General features: G+C 34.8%; 1 protein-coding gene across 3 annotated transcripts in view; it reads right to left on the reverse strand.

Annotated features, from left to right (window-relative positions):
* CSMD3 (CUB and Sushi multiple domains 3) overlaps positions 1–20,368 on the reverse strand; it is a 1,184,516-nt gene that overhangs the window by 644,782 nt on the left and 519,366 nt on the right. For all 3 annotated transcript variants that reach the window (XM_055314112.1, XM_055314111.1, XM_055314109.1), the window contains one exon: positions 1,200–1,324. In XM_055314112.1, the coding sequence (XP_055170087.1) occupies positions 1,200–1,324 (125 nt within the window). The remainder of the gene's footprint in view (positions 1–1,199; positions 1,325–20,368) is intronic.

Consider the following 20,368-nt stretch of genomic DNA (forward strand, 5'->3'; position numbering starts at 1 on the left):
CTTTTCTTCCCATTCTATGAAGTCTTAAGGATTTTGCCATTTTCCAAGTATTTGAGCTTTGGAAAGTGAGTATCTCCTTATGCCTTATTTTTCCATTTCTAAAATGAGGATAATAATGTCTCAATCAGTTTGTTTTCAGGATTAAATAAAACAGAATATATTCAGTGGTTAGCCCTTTGCCTGCCACAGAGGATGGTCTAAGAGTGTGGCCAATGATGATAATGTTGCAATAACTGGATAATCTTCCATACAATTCCATTTTTCAGTTTCTTCATACTTATTAACAGCCTAAGATTTTTCTAATCTCATGGGCTCATCTTTGAACATCATCTTTGATTCTTTTTTATCACTTTCTGTTTCCATATCCAGCCAGTTGTCAAATACTTTGTCTTTTTCCCTTTACAGTAAACTCTCAAATCTGTCTCTTCTCTATACCCCAAATAACACCCTTATTACACCTGAGGGGAATCTACAGAGTGTATTGATCAGTGAAAATGTTCCCTGAGGGTGAAGAAGGGCTAATGAAATTCTGAGTACTAAGACACTGAATGAAATGTGCAGAGATGCCATTATTAAAAATAACAACAACAAAGAAGCAATTAAGAGTGCCAGTAAGCCAAGACAAGGTGTTTTCAAACATAGCTTAATAAAGTTTAGACAATAGGAGCTTTACTTAATGTATATGGAAATATTTAATTTGTAGAAAGGTGGTCAGAGTAAATCTTATCTGCAATTACTGGTAATATGGGAAGCCAGAGAGCACTCATGGATTTGTCTTAGTTTAAATTAACTGACTACAGAGCTGTGTTCCACCTCCACTGACATCGACATTGCTACTATTGAACACATAAGCAATTAAAATGGCAAATCATTGAGACAGAGATAAAATTATGGTTAAAAATAAGGACTTATCAGTGCCTACACAGGGTAATTTGTCATTAAAAAGTGCCAACAAAGTCATCACTGTCTTGTATTGCCTGCTTATATTATTATTGGTATGTTGGGAACTCTTTGGGAACTTAACAGCAGTTCACGCATCAGAGATTTTCAACAATATTGCTATGTACACGGGTTAAGTATTTCCTTAAAGACTGTATTACAGCTCAAAGATTTAATTGAAATTTACGTTCAATAGACTAAAGTTCACACTATTAAAATGTTGTTAAGAGAGCATTTTGATTTTAAAGATTTTTCTTTACCTTTACACACAGGCCTGTGGTCACTCCAAGCAGCAAAGACCTCAGCTATCCGTTGACAGGTGATGCTCTTAGCCCCCTGTAGGACGTAATCTTCATCACAAGAGAATTGCACAGATGATCCAAGGCTAAGATCAAACAGGATTGGACAAAAACAGGATTAGAAGAATGTAACATAATGATTAGTTTCCACTTCTACTGGTAATATTCAATAGGTCAAAATGTTCCATAGTGGCAAAAAGTACCTTTCTACTGGGATATATATATATATATATATATATATATATATATATATATATATAAAATTTGTGCAAATATATAATAAAATTCAAAAGCATATGAATCTCTTGTAAGTCAGTAACATGCAGATGTTGGTAGGAGCTACATAGACTGTCATCAAATTTATTTATCTTAGTTGTAGAAGCCAAGGTGAAGTAATTGACTAAATCTCCAACCCTAAGTAGGTGGTAAACAGGAAGCAAAAGGTGATCTTCTTGACTTGAGTCTCAGCACTTATATTCATTGATGTATTTTTCTCGCAAGCATTTTTATGTGTATTTATTTGGATCAGTATTTGTACATCAACTGATCAATAAATAAATATTTAGGACTGCAAAATTATGTTGATTGTTTTTCATATAAAATTCATCCATCATTTATTATTTAACCTACTACAATTTGGATTTTGCTTCCCTTTCCACTGAAAGGGAAGTTACTAAATGATCATTTTTTAAAACTAATTTCTAAGGGTCATGGATGCTTGCTGAAAGAAAAAAAAAAAGAAAAGAAAAGAAAAAACCTGACCATGCATTTTCTTTCTTAAAATCCTTGAACAGCAACTCACCAGAAAAAAATAAATAAAATCCAATTTCCTTTATATACCATACAAAGCCTTCCAGCAATAAGTCTGGCCAATTTCTCCACCTCATCCCAGTGCCACATGTGAACTGCATGAGCTCCTTGCATGGAGCCTGCTTCTCCCTCTGCCTATATCTCTGCCTCTCTCTGTGTGTGTCTCTCATGAATAAATAAAATCTTTTAAAAAATAAAGTTTTATTGAGCACAAATATGCTTTCATTTACATATTATATATGGCTGTTTTCATGCTACAGTGTCAGACTTGAGTAGTTGCAATGGAGACTGGCTTACAAACTATGAAATACTGACTATCTAACCCATTATAGAAAAAGCTGGCCTACATATTATTTAGGCTAAAGATGACAAAAAATCTGAACCAGATGTGACAAAGAACAGAAAGGTTTAAAGTAGGAAAAAGTCTGTAGGTTTTAGAATCTACTCTCCTCTGGAGGCATCTTTTTTTTCTCTCATTATTTCCATTTACAAAGGGAGGAATGTGACCTGGCACAGTCACCATGGAAAACAGGAGGGAGCTTCCTCAAGAAATTAAAAAATAGAATTACCATACCCAGTAATTCCATGGAGTATTTACTCAAAACAAAAACACTAACTCAAAAATATATATGCACCCCTATGATTATTGCAGCATAATTTACAATGGCCAAGCTATAGAAGCAACCTGGGTGCCCATAATAAACAAATAGATAAGGAAGTTGTGGTATATATACAATGAAATATTACACAGCCATAAAAAAGATGAGACTGTGCCATTTGCAACAACATGAATGTAATTACAGGGTATTAGGCTAAGTGAAATAAGTCAGACAGAGAAAGGCAAATACCATGATTTCACTCATATGTGGAATATAAAAAATGAATAAACAAAGAATGAGACCTATAAATACAAAAAACTGATGGATTCCAGAGGACAGATGATTAGGAGGATGGGCAAAATGGGTGTAGGGGAGTGGGAGATACATGGTTCCAGTTATGGGATGCATAAAATGCAAGAATAAAAGGCACAACATAAGGAATAAGTAGTAATAATTGTAATAGTAGTGTATGGTGACAGATGGTGGCTACACTAGAGAAGTTGTACCACTATGTTATATACTGAAACTAATGTAACACTGTCTGTCAACCTACACTCAAATACTTAAAAGTGGTTCTTTTTAAATATAAAACACACTCAGAAAAGTGTACAAAACAAAATACACAGCTCAATGAATTCTCATAAATTAAATGGCCATACAATTAAGAAATAAATGATTAGGATAACTTGAATGGGGGATCCTAATGATTCCAAGATTGATTTAGACTGCTCTATAGCCTGAGCAGCCTCACAAGGTTACCTAACAGCCAATCTTTGCCCTTTCTTACTTCCTCTTCCTAATCAATAAAAACTCTATCCTAGTTCAAAATGTTGTTCAAAATGTAGTTCAAAAGTTCAAAAATGTTGGGAATAATTCTTGCCTCATCTTTTTATTTTACTTTCCACATCCACCTTGAGCAAATCCTGTTATTAAGACTTTCAAAATCAAGAACCTAATATTTCTTACCCCTACAGTGTCACCACCTTGATCCAAGCCACAAAAGTTTCTCATTTATATTATTGCCAATAGTCCTTTTGCCATGTGGATGCTTTCCTGTTTCTGTTCTTGACTCCCTGAAATCCATCCTTAAATAGCATCTGCAGCATTCATTTTAGAAGATTGCCCAAATTATGATTTTCATCTGTGTTGAATCTTCTAATGCTTCTCCATTTCACTCAGAGCAAAGGCAGTGCCCTGACAATGGCTTGCCCATGCTAATTTTCCGAACTCATTTCCTACCACTTTCTTCCTCAATCTCTACACTTTGGCTACACCAGCTTCCTTGCTCTGGCACGAAAATATAAATCATGTGCTTGCCTCAGGGTCTTTGCATTTACTCTTTTGTTAGTCTGGAAAATGCTTCCTCCATGAGTTCACAGCTCACTTCTGTTTTTCCTTCACACGTGAAATTATTTGTAAGATCCTCTTTGACTATTATTCTTCTAATCCATAGGATTCTTTCATGTTATTTCCTATACACTATCTGATGCATTATGTATTTGTCTACTCATTGTGCCTCTCATTCTACTTAAAAATCTCCAGGAACTTAGCTATCTTGTTTGCCAACCAGTCAAACATATCCCACTATATAGCAATGTATTAAGTATGCATAGATATGTATTATATATATATATATATATATATATATATATATATATATGAGAAAGAGAAAGAGACTGAATATTTTTAGTATATATGTATAATAAAAAATATATATCTTTAATAATGCAGATAGATAATCTCAGATGATTTATTCCAGAGATACCATATCTCTATAATTGGACAAATTATTCTTGGGTAGGATACTCTCTGGAAGTTATTAAATTGTTTATAATCCACATGCACTCACCATGGACCCATTTTCCGTGTTCCAGAAACAGTGAAGAAAGTAATGTGAACTGAGTAAAGCAAATAAAGGAGACCTGTGTATGAAATTTAGTTAATGAGGTGATTTGAGATTAGATCATTAATGAATTTGTAGACAATAGTAAGGATTTTTACTTTTACTCTGAAAGAAAGGGGCAGTTCTTGTAAGAGTATGAGGTCAAGGAATGACGTTGCTACGTTATGTTGTAAAGTAATCATATGGGTTGCTAGGTAAAGAATAAACTTTAAGGGAGCAAAGGTGAAAGAAAGCGTTTGGTTAGCAAACTATTGCAGTGATCCTTGCTCTTATGGAGATGATATGATAGTGACTTACACTCAAGAGGTTAGTGATTAGAAACCAGTGATAGATTAAAAAAAAAAGTTTTAGTATAGTGCCTGGTCCATGGAAGTAATTTTAATGACTATCTTCTCACTTAATGATTAATAATTCCGTCAAGGTCACTCTATTCATGGCTATATTTGTATTTGATTATAATATTCTAGTTTAACCAGATTCTTCTTACGAAAAGAAAGAAAGAAATCTTATTTAAGTAGCAATTGTTTGAGCTTGTTTTTTCTGATTACATCAAACTAATACACAGCTTGGAGATAGGCACTTTGTAATAATAAACACATAAGTGCTCTGTTACTATACCAAAGAGGACCAGTGATGAGCATTGAAGTTTCTACCCACTTTCCTACAAATTCAAAGTAACAATTCTAGTGAATACAACAGGGGAGGTAGTTTAGAGCTGTGGTCAATAGTTTCAACTAAAGAGTCAGAGAGAAATTTCAGATCCCAACTCTTCTCTTATTCAGATTTACAGCTTTGAGAAGATAAAAATGCCTGAAAGTCTCAGCTTCCTCATCTGTTGTGATCATGTCATGAAATATCATTTATCAAGTACACAGTAACTCACATACAGAAGACTCAGTTATCCCCCTCAATCATGGAAATAGTTTGTTAATTCCTTCCCCACTATTGAAGGAAAGAATCTTTACTGGGCATCTGCAAATACTTCCTTTTTGGATCACAGCTACAATCTAACAGACTCTAGACCGAAAATATTAAACGATAAAACAACACAGAAAGGGCAGAGATCAGTGGAATAGGAAGACTCTTCAGAAGAATACAGGCCCAATAAAACCTAGAAAATGGATATCTTCAACAAATACACTGTTTTTTTAGCTTATGGACCGCTTTAATATTTAAGTCAAACTTAAAAAAATTAAAGCTGAGTTTCATTAAAAATATGTATTTCTGTGAAAGTATTGTTATACTAAAGATAAGTTGTATCCACTGTAATTTCTGTCACCACTAAAGAGACATCTGCCCTGACCAGCTACATAAACCCTTCACTTTGGTAGCTTACTCCATCTGATAGAACATTCCAAAATAAATGATAAATATTTTTTAATTTCAAAGTATGAAATCATCAAACATATGATATACAATGACATAGCTGGAAAAACAGTGTTAATCTCCACCGTGATTATATTGGCTTGCATTTAAGCACTATCATCTTTTTGAAAATTATAGTGTTTTAAAAAACACACTATAATATCAAAGCTGTCAGTGAAAAAATACCTGAATTTTTCAAAATATGTAATTTTCCTATTCTAACCCAAGAGAACTCATATAACTTTATTTATATATAAATAAAATATGAACAAATGCAGAGATTTGGAAGGCCCAATGATGGTGATTGGGTCAGAGAAAAGAATATATGAAATAAGGGGGCAAAAGAGTCTTGAGAGCTTTGTATTAAGAGTGAATGTGTATTTAAGGGTTTTGTTTTGTTATTTATTTATTTATTTGTTTATTTATTTATTTATTTGTTTTTGGTTAATGTAAAGGTCCAGAGAATTTTCTGACACATAGATAAATACCTCACTAAAGCAGGTGTATATTTTCAAAATTATCACTGTGTAAGTAGAAACTACCCAGGCATGAAGATTGACATAAAAATTAAAGCATCTGCAAACCATTTCTGAAGAAAAAAATCAAAATACTGAACATGCAGAAAATAACTATTATCAAAATGACCTCTATAATATCTGTTTAATATTTTTGAAAATTGTTATTCTCTAAATGTATTTAAATTAATAATTTCAAAAATGATTAATTGTGCATTATAAAATCAGGTTATTTTTACCAAATTGTGATCTGGAATAGGAAATTTTTACAATATGATTTTTTTCTCTTTTAAAAATACAAAGTTATTTAGGATTGTTGTAGAATATTTTGAGAATAAAGATTAGGAAAAAAAGGGAAAATTATTTTAAGCTCTACACTGTTAACCTGTTTTTAATCTTTTTTTAAATTTTTATTTATTTATGATAGCCACACAGAGAGAGAAAGAGAGAGAGGGAGAGACACAGGCAGAGGGAGAGGGAGAGGCAGGCTCCATGCACCGGGAGCCCGATGCAGGACTCGATCCTGGGTCTCCAGGATCACGCCCTGGGCCAAAGGCAGGCGCCTAAACCGCTGCGCCACCCAGGGATCCCCCTGTTTTTAATCTAATTCCAAAATTCCTATTCTTTTCTTATTCATGTTCATTCCCTTGTCCTTCCTTACTGTAAAAACAGAGTAATTGTGTCTCCTTATGTAAGGGCTATTTCTCTACCTGATTTAAAGGTTTTATTTTATTTTATTTTTTTAAAATTATATATTTGAAAGAGAGGAAGAGCACACACACATGCAGGGGGAGGGGCAGGCAGAGGGAGAAAAAGGCTCTCCACTGAGCAAGGCACCGGATGAAGGACTCCATCCCAGGACCTTGAGATCATGACCTGAGCAGAAGGCAGACACTTAACCAACTAAGCCACCGAGGTGTCCCTATCTACCTGATTTTAGATTCAGTAATATCTCTCCTTTGTACCATCAGTTATTCTTTCTTTCTTAAATATTCTATATGTCATCTTAAGTTGGAAACAAAAGCAATAGCATTAAGCCACTTACTATAAACTTATAGAAATTATATATATGTTCATACAATTTAAGGTGATGGTTAATTGCCTTGTTTTGAAAATATATTGTTTATGAATCTAAAATATATTGATAGGTTTTTTTTTTCCAGATATCTTAAAATATTTTAACTTATCTCAAAACTTTTCTTCAAAAGAAAAAAGAACGCCATGGTCTTTTTATATGTACTGCTCATCTATTTCATTGTCCTTACAAAATTAATACCATTCCTTTCCAAAGATAGTATCAGCAAAACCAAGTCTATGCCAAATGCGAGGAAAATTCAATTTAGCATTCATACACTTTGATATTTTAGTCTTCTGCTTTACTGTCTTCTTTGCACTATGGTAATGATAATTTTGGATACTGTCCCTGGCTTGTGCAATGCTGCAGTGTTAAAAGTCACTCACTACCTCAAGCAATATTGAAACCAAGTAACTACTCTCTCAGTCTCCCCAAACTTGGACTTCTGTGTTCATTTAAAGGAAACCTATAAGGTAATACTGCTACCTGCCCCCACCTTCCAATACTTCATTACACTTCAGCCTAAATTCTATCCCTAGGAGTAAATCCTTCTTATGTTTTTTTTTTTTTATTTTATAAATTAATTTTTATTGGTGTTCAATTTACCAACATACAGAATAACACCTAGTGCTCATCCCGTCAAGTGTACCCCTCAGTGCCCGTCACCCATTCACCCCCACCCCCGCCCTCCTCCCCCTCCACCACCCCTAGTTCATTTCCCAGAGTTAGAAGTCTTTATGTTCTGTCTCCCTTTCTGATATTTCTCACACATTTCTTCTCCCTTCCCTTATATTCCCTTTCACTATTATTCATATTCCCCAAATGAATGAGAACATACACTGTCCTTCTCCGGTTATTCAGGGTCCTAAATGAGAAGAACATGCAACCAAGAATACTCTATCCAGCAAGGCTCTCATTCAAAATGGAAGGAGAGATAAAGAGCTTCCAAGACAGGCAGGAACTGAAAGAATATGTGACCTCCAAACCAGCTCTGCAAGAAATTTTAAGGGGGACTCTTAAAACTCCCCTTTAAGAAGAAGTTCAGTGGAACAATCCACAAAAACAAGGACTAAATAGATATCATGATGACACTAAACTCATATCTGTCAATAGTAACTCTGAACGTGAATGGGCTTAATGACCCCTTCTTATGGTTTTATGCATTTACTTCTATGAAACAACACAATAGCTTGAGAAATGGAGGAATTCCAAATAGGACAATATCCTGGGAAAAGGAACAATCCCAAAAGAATAGTTTGTTCAGAAAGAAACACAAGACCACTAACTGAGCACATTAATGTGGATTTTCATATAAGAATATCTCTTCAAAAAAATAAAAAGAACAGCTCGTTATTAGTTAAATAGCTAACTAAACTAAAAGTAAAGCCATTAAAATGAGTTACAATTCTACACGTTGAGAGAAAAGGATAATGGTGAAGCCCTTTCTTCAACTTCCAAAATTAACTGGGAACATCTCTTCAGATCAACTCTTCAAAATTTCTTCCTCGAAAGTCCTTGCTACTGTACCTAATAAGATTTCAAAGTTTTAAAACTCAGTATAATTATGAAAAAAATAATACTAAAAAATCTTATTTCTATCTTGATATTTATTTTCTTTTCTTTTCCTTTCTTTTCTTTTTCTTTTCTTTTCCTTCTTTTCTTTTCCTGGAGTTTAGGAGATAAATCCTTGCCAGTGTGTTCTTTCTTTTCTTTTCTTTCTTTCTTTCTTTCTTTCTTTCTTTCTTTCTTTCTTTCTTTCTTTCTTCTTCTTTCTTTCTTTCTTTCTTTCTTCTTTTTCTTTTTTTCTTTTTCTTTCTTTCTCTTTCTTTCTTTCACATCTTGTAGTCAACATTCAATAGGTTAAGTTTTGTTTCTTGATTGAGAATGACTTTTTAATAGATTTTTAATCCTGGACTGGCTCAGTGATTTTACATTACAAGTGAAGTATTGTATAGATCTGTAACTGTTATAAAGTAAGAGAGGGGCACATAATAGGATAATGACATTCTTTGATCAAAAGAAAAATAAGGAACAAATTAGCAAATAGTGCTTTTGCAGGTTAGTAGTAAAAAAAGGGTTAGGAAGAACAAAATATTCAGAAAAATCACAATATACATATACCTCAATGACAAAATTTATCTAAAAAGATGAACAAAAACTGTTGTACTGTGACAAAAATGTTTTATGAGACAAAGTTAAATTAAGAATAATAAACTTTTCAAATAGTATTCATTAAAAAGCTATAATAGATGTAGCACTAGTTTTGAAGCTATGCTCCTAGGAAAGTGGCTGATGCAATTAGAAATTAGAATTTCATTATAGAATCCCTGAAAACCAAAATACAAAATAAAAATTAGTGACAAGGGACACCTGGGTGGCTCAGTGGTTGAGCATCTGCCTTTGGCTCAGGGCATGATCCCGGGGTCCCAGGATCGAGTCCCACATCAGGCTTCCTGCAGGCAGCCTGCTTCTCCCTTTGCCTGTGTCTCTGCCTCTCTCTCTCTCTCTCTCTCTCTCTCTCTGTGTGTGTCTCTCATGAATGCATAAATAAAATCTTTTAAAAAGAATGAGTGACAAAAGTAAGGTCTAAAAAGCTTTAATGCTATGGTGTTAGGTTAGCAAGTTTACCTAATCATTTCTACCACATGCTGTTTTGTATTTCACATGAAAGCATATTCATAAAATGTGCTTTGGATAGGCAGTGCCATACAGAAAGGTAAAGTTAACATTACACTTTTAACTGTACCTATTTTAACTGTGCTATTATACTCCTCTTCCCCACATCCCTGAACTCATATCAGCTATGAACTATGTAATGCAATGAAGATAACCTTATTTAATTTTTCAGAGCTTACATTGTTATTAAACTTTTAATATTGGTAACCAATTCAATGCAAGAAGTCCCCCAAGGGACTATGATTTTCTGTTTAAGAATAGCAGTCATAAAGGAATAAACCAACTGAAGTGGAGGTTTAAACAAAATCACATCTACCTCAAAGTAAGAACACATTCCAGAGGCATCAATGAATTGAACCTGGAATACACAGTTTTGTTTTGTTTTTTAATCTTAGAATACTTTTTTAAAAGAATATTAACAATTAATATTTGAATAGGGTATTCTAGTTTACAAAGCTCTTATCTGTATAAAATCCCATTTGATCTACTCTTGTAGCAGTTATCAATGTCATTTATCCTCTAGCCAAAGAAATAAAAAGCTACAAGAGTAATCCACAAGGAACTCTGTAAGTAATATTTAAAGTGCAAAGACTAACACAGAATGCAACTATCTCATTGTTTGTGAAACACTTAATGCTTTATAGATTGGAAAGGCCACTTAGATTGAACACTGACTACCCACATTTAATATTTGTATTTTAAATCCTACATGGAGATGCTTACAATTAATAATAAATTATCGCAAATGTCAGTAATGCAAATTTGGCATATTAAGTTGCTACTGCCATGTTAGGCCTAGAATATGCAATAAACTCAATTTTACACATTCACTTTTACTAGCATTATGGCCCAATGAGGAAAATTTCGAGCAGATTGGATTAGATGATCTCTAGGTGCATTCTAGCTGTAACAATCCATGAATCAATATGCTTCTTATTAAAGTAAAATGCCACAACAAATATACCTCAAATATTTCATTGTATTTTCATATAGTTGTGCCTCTTTAATGATTAAAGAGTGTTTACCTTTAAGGTGTGGTGTGCTTAACTTTTCAATCATTCTAACATAATGACTGTGCTATAATGCAGTTCCTCTAATATATATATATCATGAAAGTTATATTTTCCTGATTAAATAACTGCAATTAATGCCTCCATTTACAGGGGAAAATATCTTTCCAGTAAACAACAGAAACTAAAACCGAAATCAAGAACTTGTGATTTCATAAGCGTTAGGCAAGTCTGTGTCACCTTTCTGAAGTCCAAAACAGGAACTGGAGAATACAGAGTGACAAAGAAAATACCAGATCCCTCTGAGGTTTTGTTTGTTTCCCAGCTTTAAAATTCAGGAAAAGGGTAAAAATAAATATTGTAATAAAATACAAATAGTTATATAAAATATTATCAAGTAGTATATGACAGTAAAGAATATCTGTAATTCAAAATTTGGCTACGGAATTCTTTTAACTTTAAAAGAAAAATAAGTGCCAGGGATTTCTATGGGAATATGACACACAATAAATGGTTCCAAGTTTTCATTGCAGCTCTGCTACTTAATACAATATATCTTACATGACCGTTAAGGAAGACAAGGTCTTGTTTCTATCACCTTTTTCACTAACTCTCCATCAACTACGAAGTCGCTTGGAGACAAGGCACAAAACTAGAGAAATACAGAGTGTACCATGCTCTGATTCTCTGGATTGCAAATAGGAGAAGAGCAATGATTTCTGCACAAGTAGAAATGAATGAGTGAAACTACTACCTTAAAATGATTAACTATATTTGAGAAGTTAAACATAGAGTGATAAAATCATATTATTTCAGATATTTTAAAGAATTTAAAATTCTTTCATGGTCAGATTAGTTCCCAGTATGTCACACTACATGAGTTCCAAGAGTATGAACTAGTGAGAGGTTAAAAACAGTTGTGCCCTTGGAGTAAAAAGTTTGAAGCTAAAGAAAATCTAAAATCACCCCTACAGACAGCAGACAGGTATACAGAATTATGCTGAAGGGCTGGGAAGAATGGTAGGGACTTTTATGAAGCGCTGGGATATAAGCTAAAACCTGTAAGCTCGCAAAAGGAAAAATTATGTCTCATTCTTCCTTTTATCTCCTACATCTGGAGTCTAGCCCAGTGTCTGCTACTTAAGTACAAAGGAGGTAGTTGAGATGTGAAAGAAAGGCTAGGGTAAGGCATACTAGTTTAGATGCAGAGCCAGGAGAGATTTGCTGATTTGCCAGCACTCTGCAATATAGTTACAAATACCGTATTGTCTGTCTGGACTCTGACAATGGATGGAGAAGTAGGTGTTCATGAAACAGGTCTTACTAAAATACAAAATAAAATGCCAGCATGTATTTTTTTGTACATTTTTTCTGTCCTATCTTTTACTGCATAAAATTACAGATCCTAAACTGTATTGAACATGTCAGGTTGGGGTGTAGTGGACATAGGTGGCTGCGGTGGACTTCAAATTTTTGAAGGAAACACAAACATCTACCTTGCATCACACAAACCACTAGTTTGAAGGAGGTCACAGTTTTAACATTAGATCACTATGTTTCTCTCAATGACATCAGATCTTTGTGAAGCTGGATTTTCAGTGGTTGCTGGAATAAAAGGCAGGTGCCGCACCATTTCACTGTGAAACAGGAAATAAGAGTGATAATATCCGATCTGATTCAAGGTTTGAGAAGCTGAGCAATGCACAATAGTGTTAGGGTGTTAGAACATAAATTTATAAGATAAAATGGCATATTTTTTTGGGCCTGGGAACCATTAAGCAAATTGATAATGCACTAAAGTTACTGTGATCCAAAAGAAATGGTAACTTTTTTGTGTTAAAACATATCCCATAATATAGTTCCACTTATTTTTGGATAGCAGCATTGTTCAGTGTGTCTGGAGCCATTGATATTGTAATCCCAGGAGGTTGGTTCTTGTTATCTACTCAGACATATTGAGCCTACTTCATGGGTCTGAAGGTGAAGCTCAATAAATTGAATTTTTATAGTGAAACTTTTAGTTGATTCCAATAAGAAGATTGAGAATGAACTTACACTTGAAACTAATATTACACTGTATGTTTACTCAATGGAATTTAAATAAAAACATAGAAAAAGAATGAACAACTTAGTGGTTAGCTGGAAATATGGATTAAGTGGATCTACCAATAAAGCAAGTACTTGGTCAAAATATGTTTTAGAAATGCTAGGTACTATTAGGTATCATAAAAAGCTCTACCGATGTTACATATTGCTTTATGGGAGAAAATGAGGGTCAGTCATGGTCTGGTTGCTTCCTACCTCTTTCACCTTATCTTCCATAATCTATGTACCCATCTCCAACTTTGCACACTACCTCATTCCTATTCCTCATGCACACATGGTAACCCATCCTTCTAGACACCCATTTATTCACCCACTTAGTTGCAAGCACTTTTTTTTCACTTTTTAAAGTGTACAATTACTGGGTTTTACTATATTCACAAAGTTATACAACATTACTATCTAATTTCAGAATATTTTTATTACTGAAACTCTATTTTTATTATGAAACTCCATACCTGTTAATATTCCCTCCACATTACTCCCTTGGTGGCCAGTCCATCCAGTGGCCTCACAATAGGGTCACAAGAGTCACAGGTGCTTGCAATCGGATAAACAGGGTGAGCCAGATGAGAATCTTGAATGTGTGTGTGGGTGGATGCCTGCAGGGCAATTGCTTATTCTGTGACACATGACTTCAACCTCCTTCTCACAAATCTTTATCTCTGTTTTGATATGTTCTGATAATCACCTGAATGTCCCACAGAAAGATTACAAATTCAAAGTGTCCCAAAGTGAACTGATCTTCTTGTGGAAATCTCTTCCTCTTCCTTCATTTCCAATCTTAGTTCATAATACTCTAATCAATTTCATCATCCAAGACAGAAACTTACTACACTTCCAAACGTGTATTCACTATTTGTTTATTCAATATATATTCATTGAGTGTATTACATAGGAGTTACAACCTTAAATGTCTAACAGACAATCTAAGCCAAAAAGTTGATCACGAATAGATATCTGCTTGACTAAAGCTATTTATATTCTGAAAGAATGTTTTTATTATTATTTTTAAATTTTTATTTATTTTAGAAAGAGAGAGCACACAAGTGGGGGCAGGGAGAGAGAAAGAGAGAGAGAGAGAGAGAGAGAGAGAGAGAGAGAGAGAATCCTCCAGCAGATGCCCCAGTGAGCATCGAGCCCAACAGAAGACTTGATCCCAGGACCCTGAGATCATGACCTGAGCTGAAATCAAGAATTGGCATCTTAACCAGCTGAGCCACCCAGGTGGCCCTAATTTTTTTTTTCTGAAATATGATGCAGTCCCAACAAAACAGAATGCTTGCTGACCATGATTGTTGTATCTTTGATATGTTAGGTTCTATGCAATGGGGATACGGGGGATACAATATTGAAAGAAGACATTACACCCTCCTCTCAACAAGTTTATGGACATAAGGAAAGACACACAGAACTAATAAATCACAGTACCATATTTGAAGTATGGAGATTATTTTAGAAAAAGAAAGGAAAGTCCCTAATAAAGGCTGGTTGAGGTTGAAACCTGAACTTGATACTGGAGGTTGAGGAGATGTAGCCAAACCCAGAATGAAAAGACAGACATTCTAGGTAAGAAATGTAGCATATAAAATTTGCAAGTGGTTTCAGACATGACAGATTCTGGGAACCATAATAGTTGACTATGGCTAGCCTATTCAGTCTGTGTGTATATGCATGTGTGAGTGGAATTTGAAAGTGGGAGTGGGATGGATAAGGGGAAAAAGATTGGTAATATATGAGATTAGAGAACAAAACTGAGATTAAATCATAAAATTCCCGTCTATATCTGCCAGTCTCTACCTGTCCCCTTTCAATAATTATCCCTTTCTCTTTAAGCAGAATCCTGACTTATTCAGGATATTCGGGATATCTTCATGCCAGCCCCAGACAAGATCCCCATTTAGTTTAAACCAGTTATATTAATCACATTCACTAGGCTACTGATTGTTTCAAAGGTGTGCATGCCAAGCATTTCTGGACAATGAAATAGAATTTGGCTAAGACTTTTCTTCCTGAACAAAAATACAAGGTCTCAAAAAGAGAAAACTCTTTGATGTTAGTCTTTCTTCCTTTTTTTTTTTTTAAGAGGAATTGATATCTGGAACAAGGGTATTAACAGCCATCTTATCGTCGTGAGACAATTAACAAGAGGCTCAAAACTAATATGCTAAGAATAATGAAGGGGAATGATTTATAAAGAGAGAAAGAGGTTCAGTCTCCAATAGTATTACTAAGAAGCTGAATGTATGACAGAAAGTACTTCTGGACCTTTGGGTATTTGGGAAAATAAGGCTTTATATTTTATATTTTTATAATGCCCTTACTTGCAAGAGTTTATATAAAGAAGCTTAGAAGTTACCTTATGATATCGCTTTGCCTTTTCCTTGGTTGTTTTGTTTTGTTTTTTTTTGTTTTTTTTTACGATTTATTAGAAAATTCTCGCCCTGAACTGGTGTAGCATGTGATACAGAAACTGCCATTTACTAAAATTGACTAAAAATACATTCGTTTCCAAAGTGGTCCTTGTACAAAATGTATAAAAAGCAGCTTCTGGGGTGACTTGTGCTCTGCCCCTCAATATCCCAAAATATCCCACCAGTAGCTCTGGGTACCCATTTTACAAATGGGGAAGCTGAGGCACCAAGCTGGCTCTTTCACTGGTGGTTACACAGTGCAGTGGGTGTTAGAAGCTGCCTTTCTCTGCATGGCCCAGGCTGGAGGTGATGGGGTAGAGGTTGATGGGACGGTGAGGGCAGGTCTGTGTGGTGTCTTCCCCAGTCCCTGAATCCAGGAGAGAAGGTGCTCAGGGCAGGACCACCATGTAAGTGGGGATCTTACATGTATGGAATAAAGTGTTAATTATGAGAATGTATTCCATAAATTGGGAACATATTTCATTCCCTTGTCTCCTTGGTAATCTCCCTTTTGGGCTTTATCGTCCACCCCACTTTGTACTTGACACTCCACAACACAAACTCTCCCTGGATGCACTGCATGGTATAGAGCTGTGTGTCACTGCATGTACATTACACTCATCCTCAAATTCTCTCCCATGCTTCTCATCTATCTGGAAAACTTCTACTCATTTCCAGAACAAGATGAAGATGTCATCTCCTTTGAGACAGCTTTTCCCACCTGTAGCCCCCAAAGAGTTAATCATCTATTTCTCTGTATATTAGATATGTATCTAGTTGTACTTATCACAGTGCATTATAATTTTTTTTAATTCCCAGGCAGAGGGAGAAGTAGGCTCCCTGACATGGGACTCCATCCTGGGTCTCCAGGATCATGCCCTGGGCTGAAGGTGGTGCTAAACTGCTGAGCCACCCAGGCTGCCCAAAAAACTCCCTTTCCAACTCGGTGTCTATAGCAACTGGCCATGAAGATGGGGGCACAGATACCTTCTAATTTACTGCTTTCATTTATTTTGGGTATATTCCCAGAAGTAGAATTGCTGGATCATATGGTAGCTTTATTTTTAATTTTTTGAGGATCCTCCATACTGTTTTCCATAGTGACTATTCCAATTTACAATCCAAACAACAGAGAAAAAGGGTTCACTTTTTTCCATATCCTGCTAGCATTTGTCATCTCTTATCTTTTTAATGATGGCCATTCTAACAGATGTGGGGTTATATCTCACTGTAGTTTTAAACTGAATTTCTCCAACGTTTAGTAATATTGAGTATGTTAGTAAACTTTTAACATACATGTTGGCCATCTGTATATCTCCTTTGGAGAAATGTCTATTCAGGTCCTTTGCTCATTTTTTTTAAGTGGATGATTATTATTATCATTATTTTTGCCATTAAGTTGTATGTGTTCTTTATACATTTTGGATATTTGACGCTTATGAAGTACATGGATTGCAATTTTTTTCCCACTTCAAAACTCATCTTTTCACTTTGTTGATAGTTTCTTGTTCTGTAGTTAGTTTGATGTCATCACACTTATTTTTTATTCTTTTATTTATTTTTAAGATTTTTTATTTATTTATTCATGAGAGACACAGAGAGAAAGGCAGAGACACCGGCAGAGGGAGAAGCAGGCCCCATGCAGGGAGCCTGACATGGGACTCAATCCCGGGACTCCAGGATCATGCCCTGGGCGGAAGGCAGGCGCTAAATCTCTGAGCCACCCAGATTAAATCTCTAAATTACCCACTCTGATCCCCCATCACACTTATTTTTACTTTTGTTCTTTTGCTTTTTGTGTCAGATTTAAAAAAAAAAAAAACATCCCCAAGACCTGAGTTAGAAGTTTTATTCCTATGATTTCTTCTAGGAATTTTGTGGCTTCAGGTATAACACTTCAGTCCTTAATCAAATGTGTGTTAGTTTTTGTGACTGGTGTAAGATATAAGCTCAGTTTTAGTCTTTGACATGTGACTATCCAATTACCGCACACCATTTATAGAAGAGGCTGTCTTTTCTCCATTGTGTGTCCATCATTCCCTTGTCAAATTCTTGGTTTATTTCTGGGCCTCAATTCTGTTTCATTGATCTACTTGTCTGTTTTTATGCTAATACCATACTGTTTTGATGACTGTAGCTACATAATATAGCTTGAAATCAGGAAGTGTGATACCTTCTGCTTTGTTCTTCTTTCTCAGAATTTTCTTTGCTATGTGAGGTCTTTTGTGTCTCCATATAAATTTTAGGAGTGCTTTTCCTACTTCTGTAAAAAAACATCATTAAAATCTTGCTTTAAAAGCATTTATTTTTGAGTATATTTGACACTCAATGTTACATTAATTTCAGATGTACAACATAGTTATTCAAGAACTCTGTATGTTATATTTTTTGCACCACAAGTGTTGCTACTATCATCATAACCTATTATAATAACATTGACTATATTTCCTATGCTGTACATTTATTCTGGTGGCTTATTCTATCTGTAACTGGAAACCTGTGTCTCCACTCCCCTTCACCTATTTTGACCATCCCCCTTCTCCCCTCTGTCAACCACCAGTTTGTTCTCTGTATTGTAAATCTGATTATTTTTATTTGTTTACAGATTTGTTTATTTGTTTAGATTCCACATATAAGTAAGATCATATGTTATTTGTCTTTGTCGGTCTGACTTATTTCATCTCTAGGTACATCCAAGTTATTGCTTGTATGTGTGTGTACACATATATACCAAATCTTTATCCATTCACCTACAGATAGACACTTGGAATGCTTCCATATCTTGGCTATTAAAATAATGTTGCAATAAACAAAAGGGTGCACATATATTTTTGAATTGGTGCTTTTATACTCTTTGGATAAACACCTAATAGTGAAGTTATTGGATCATATAGTAACTCTATTTTTAATTTTTTGAGGAACCTCCATACTGTTTCCCACAGTGGCTGCACCAATTTGTATTTCCACCAACAGAGCAAAAGGGTTCCTTTTTCTCCACATCCTTGTCAACACTTATTACTTCTTGTCTTTTGATTTCAGTCATTCTGACAGGTGTAAGGTGATAGATCATTGTGATTTTGATTAGGATTTCCCTGATGATTACTGAGGTTGAGCATCTTCTCATGTATGTGTTAGCCATTTGCATGTCTTCTTTGAAAAAAAATGTTTATTCAGGTTGTCCATTTTTAATCAGACTGGTTTTTTTTTTGTTTGTTTTGGTTTTTTTAGACTGTTTTCTAACACTGAGTTGTATATATTCTTTATAAATTTTGATATTAACCCTTTATCAGATATATCCTTTGCATATATTGTCTCCCATTCAATTGGTTGCCTTGGGGATCCCTGGGTGGTGCAGCGGTTTGGCGCCTGCCTTTGGCCCAGGGCGCGATCCTGGAGACCCGGGATCGAGTCCCACGTCGGGTTCCCGGTGCATGGAGCCTGCTTCTCCCTCTGCCTATGTCTCTGCCTCTCTCTCTCTCTCTCTCTCTCTCTCTCTCTCTCTCTCTCTGTGTGACTATCATAAAAAAATAAAGAAAATAAAAAAAAATTCAATTGGTTGCCTTTTTGCTTTGTTGATGGATTCCTTTGCTGTGCAGAAGCTTTTTATTTTGATGTCATCCTTATAGTTTATTTTTGCTTTTGTTTTTCTTGCCTTAAGAGACATATGTAGAAAAACACTGCTATGACTGATGTCAGAGAAATTATCACCTGTGTTCTCTTCTAGGATTTTTATGGTTTAAGATCTCATATTTATATCTTTAATCCATTTTGAGTTTATTTTTGTGAATGGTGTTAGGCATTCCAGAGGGATGCCTGGGTGGTTCAGTGGCTGAGATTCTGACTTTGGCTAAGGGTGTAATCCCAGAGTCCTGAGATCGAGTCCTGCATTGGAGCCTGCTTCTCCCTCTCCTTATGTCTCTGCTTCTCTCTCTCTCTCACACAGAGAGAGTGTCTCTTGAATAAATAAATAAAATCTTAAAAAAATAATAAAACAGTCCAGATTCATTCTTTTGCATGTAGTTGTCCAGTTTTCTCAGAACTATTTACTGAAGAGACAGTCTTTTTCCTCTGTATATTCTTGCTTCATTTGTCTGTTATAAATTAATCAACCATATATAAATGTGAATTCATTTCTGGGCTATGTTTTTGCAACACACTATGTGTCTATTTTGTGTCAGTATCATATTGTTTTGATTACTACAGCTATGTTAGTAGTTGCATATACTATGTTTGTAGCGTATCTTGCAATCTGGAATTGTGATATCTCCAGCTTTGCTTTTCTTTATCAAGATTGTTTTGCTAAAAAAAAAAAAAAGATTGTTTTGCTATTTGGGTCTTTTATTATTTCATGTACATTTTATTATTCTTTGTTCCAGTTCTGTGAAAAATGGTATTGGTATTTTGGCATTGAATGTGTAGACTGCAATCCTTATCAAATGCAACTAATTTCCTGAGTATTAACTTTGTATCCTACAACTTAATTCATTACTTCACATAGTTTTGAGGTGGAATCTTTAAAGTTTTCTATACTATACATAGTATAGTTTTTACTATACATAGTATAGTCTTTAAAGTTTTCTATACTATACATGTTATCTGCAAAGAGACAATGTATCTGCTTTCTTATCAATATAGATGTCTTTTGTTTCTTTTCCTTGTC

This window comes from Nyctereutes procyonoides, unplaced genomic scaffold (assembly GCF_905146905.1).
Source record: "Nyctereutes procyonoides isolate TBG_1078 unplaced genomic scaffold, NYPRO_anot_genome, whole genome shotgun sequence".
In the NCBI taxonomy this organism is placed as follows: Eukaryota; Metazoa; Chordata; class Mammalia; order Carnivora; family Canidae; genus Nyctereutes; species Nyctereutes procyonoides.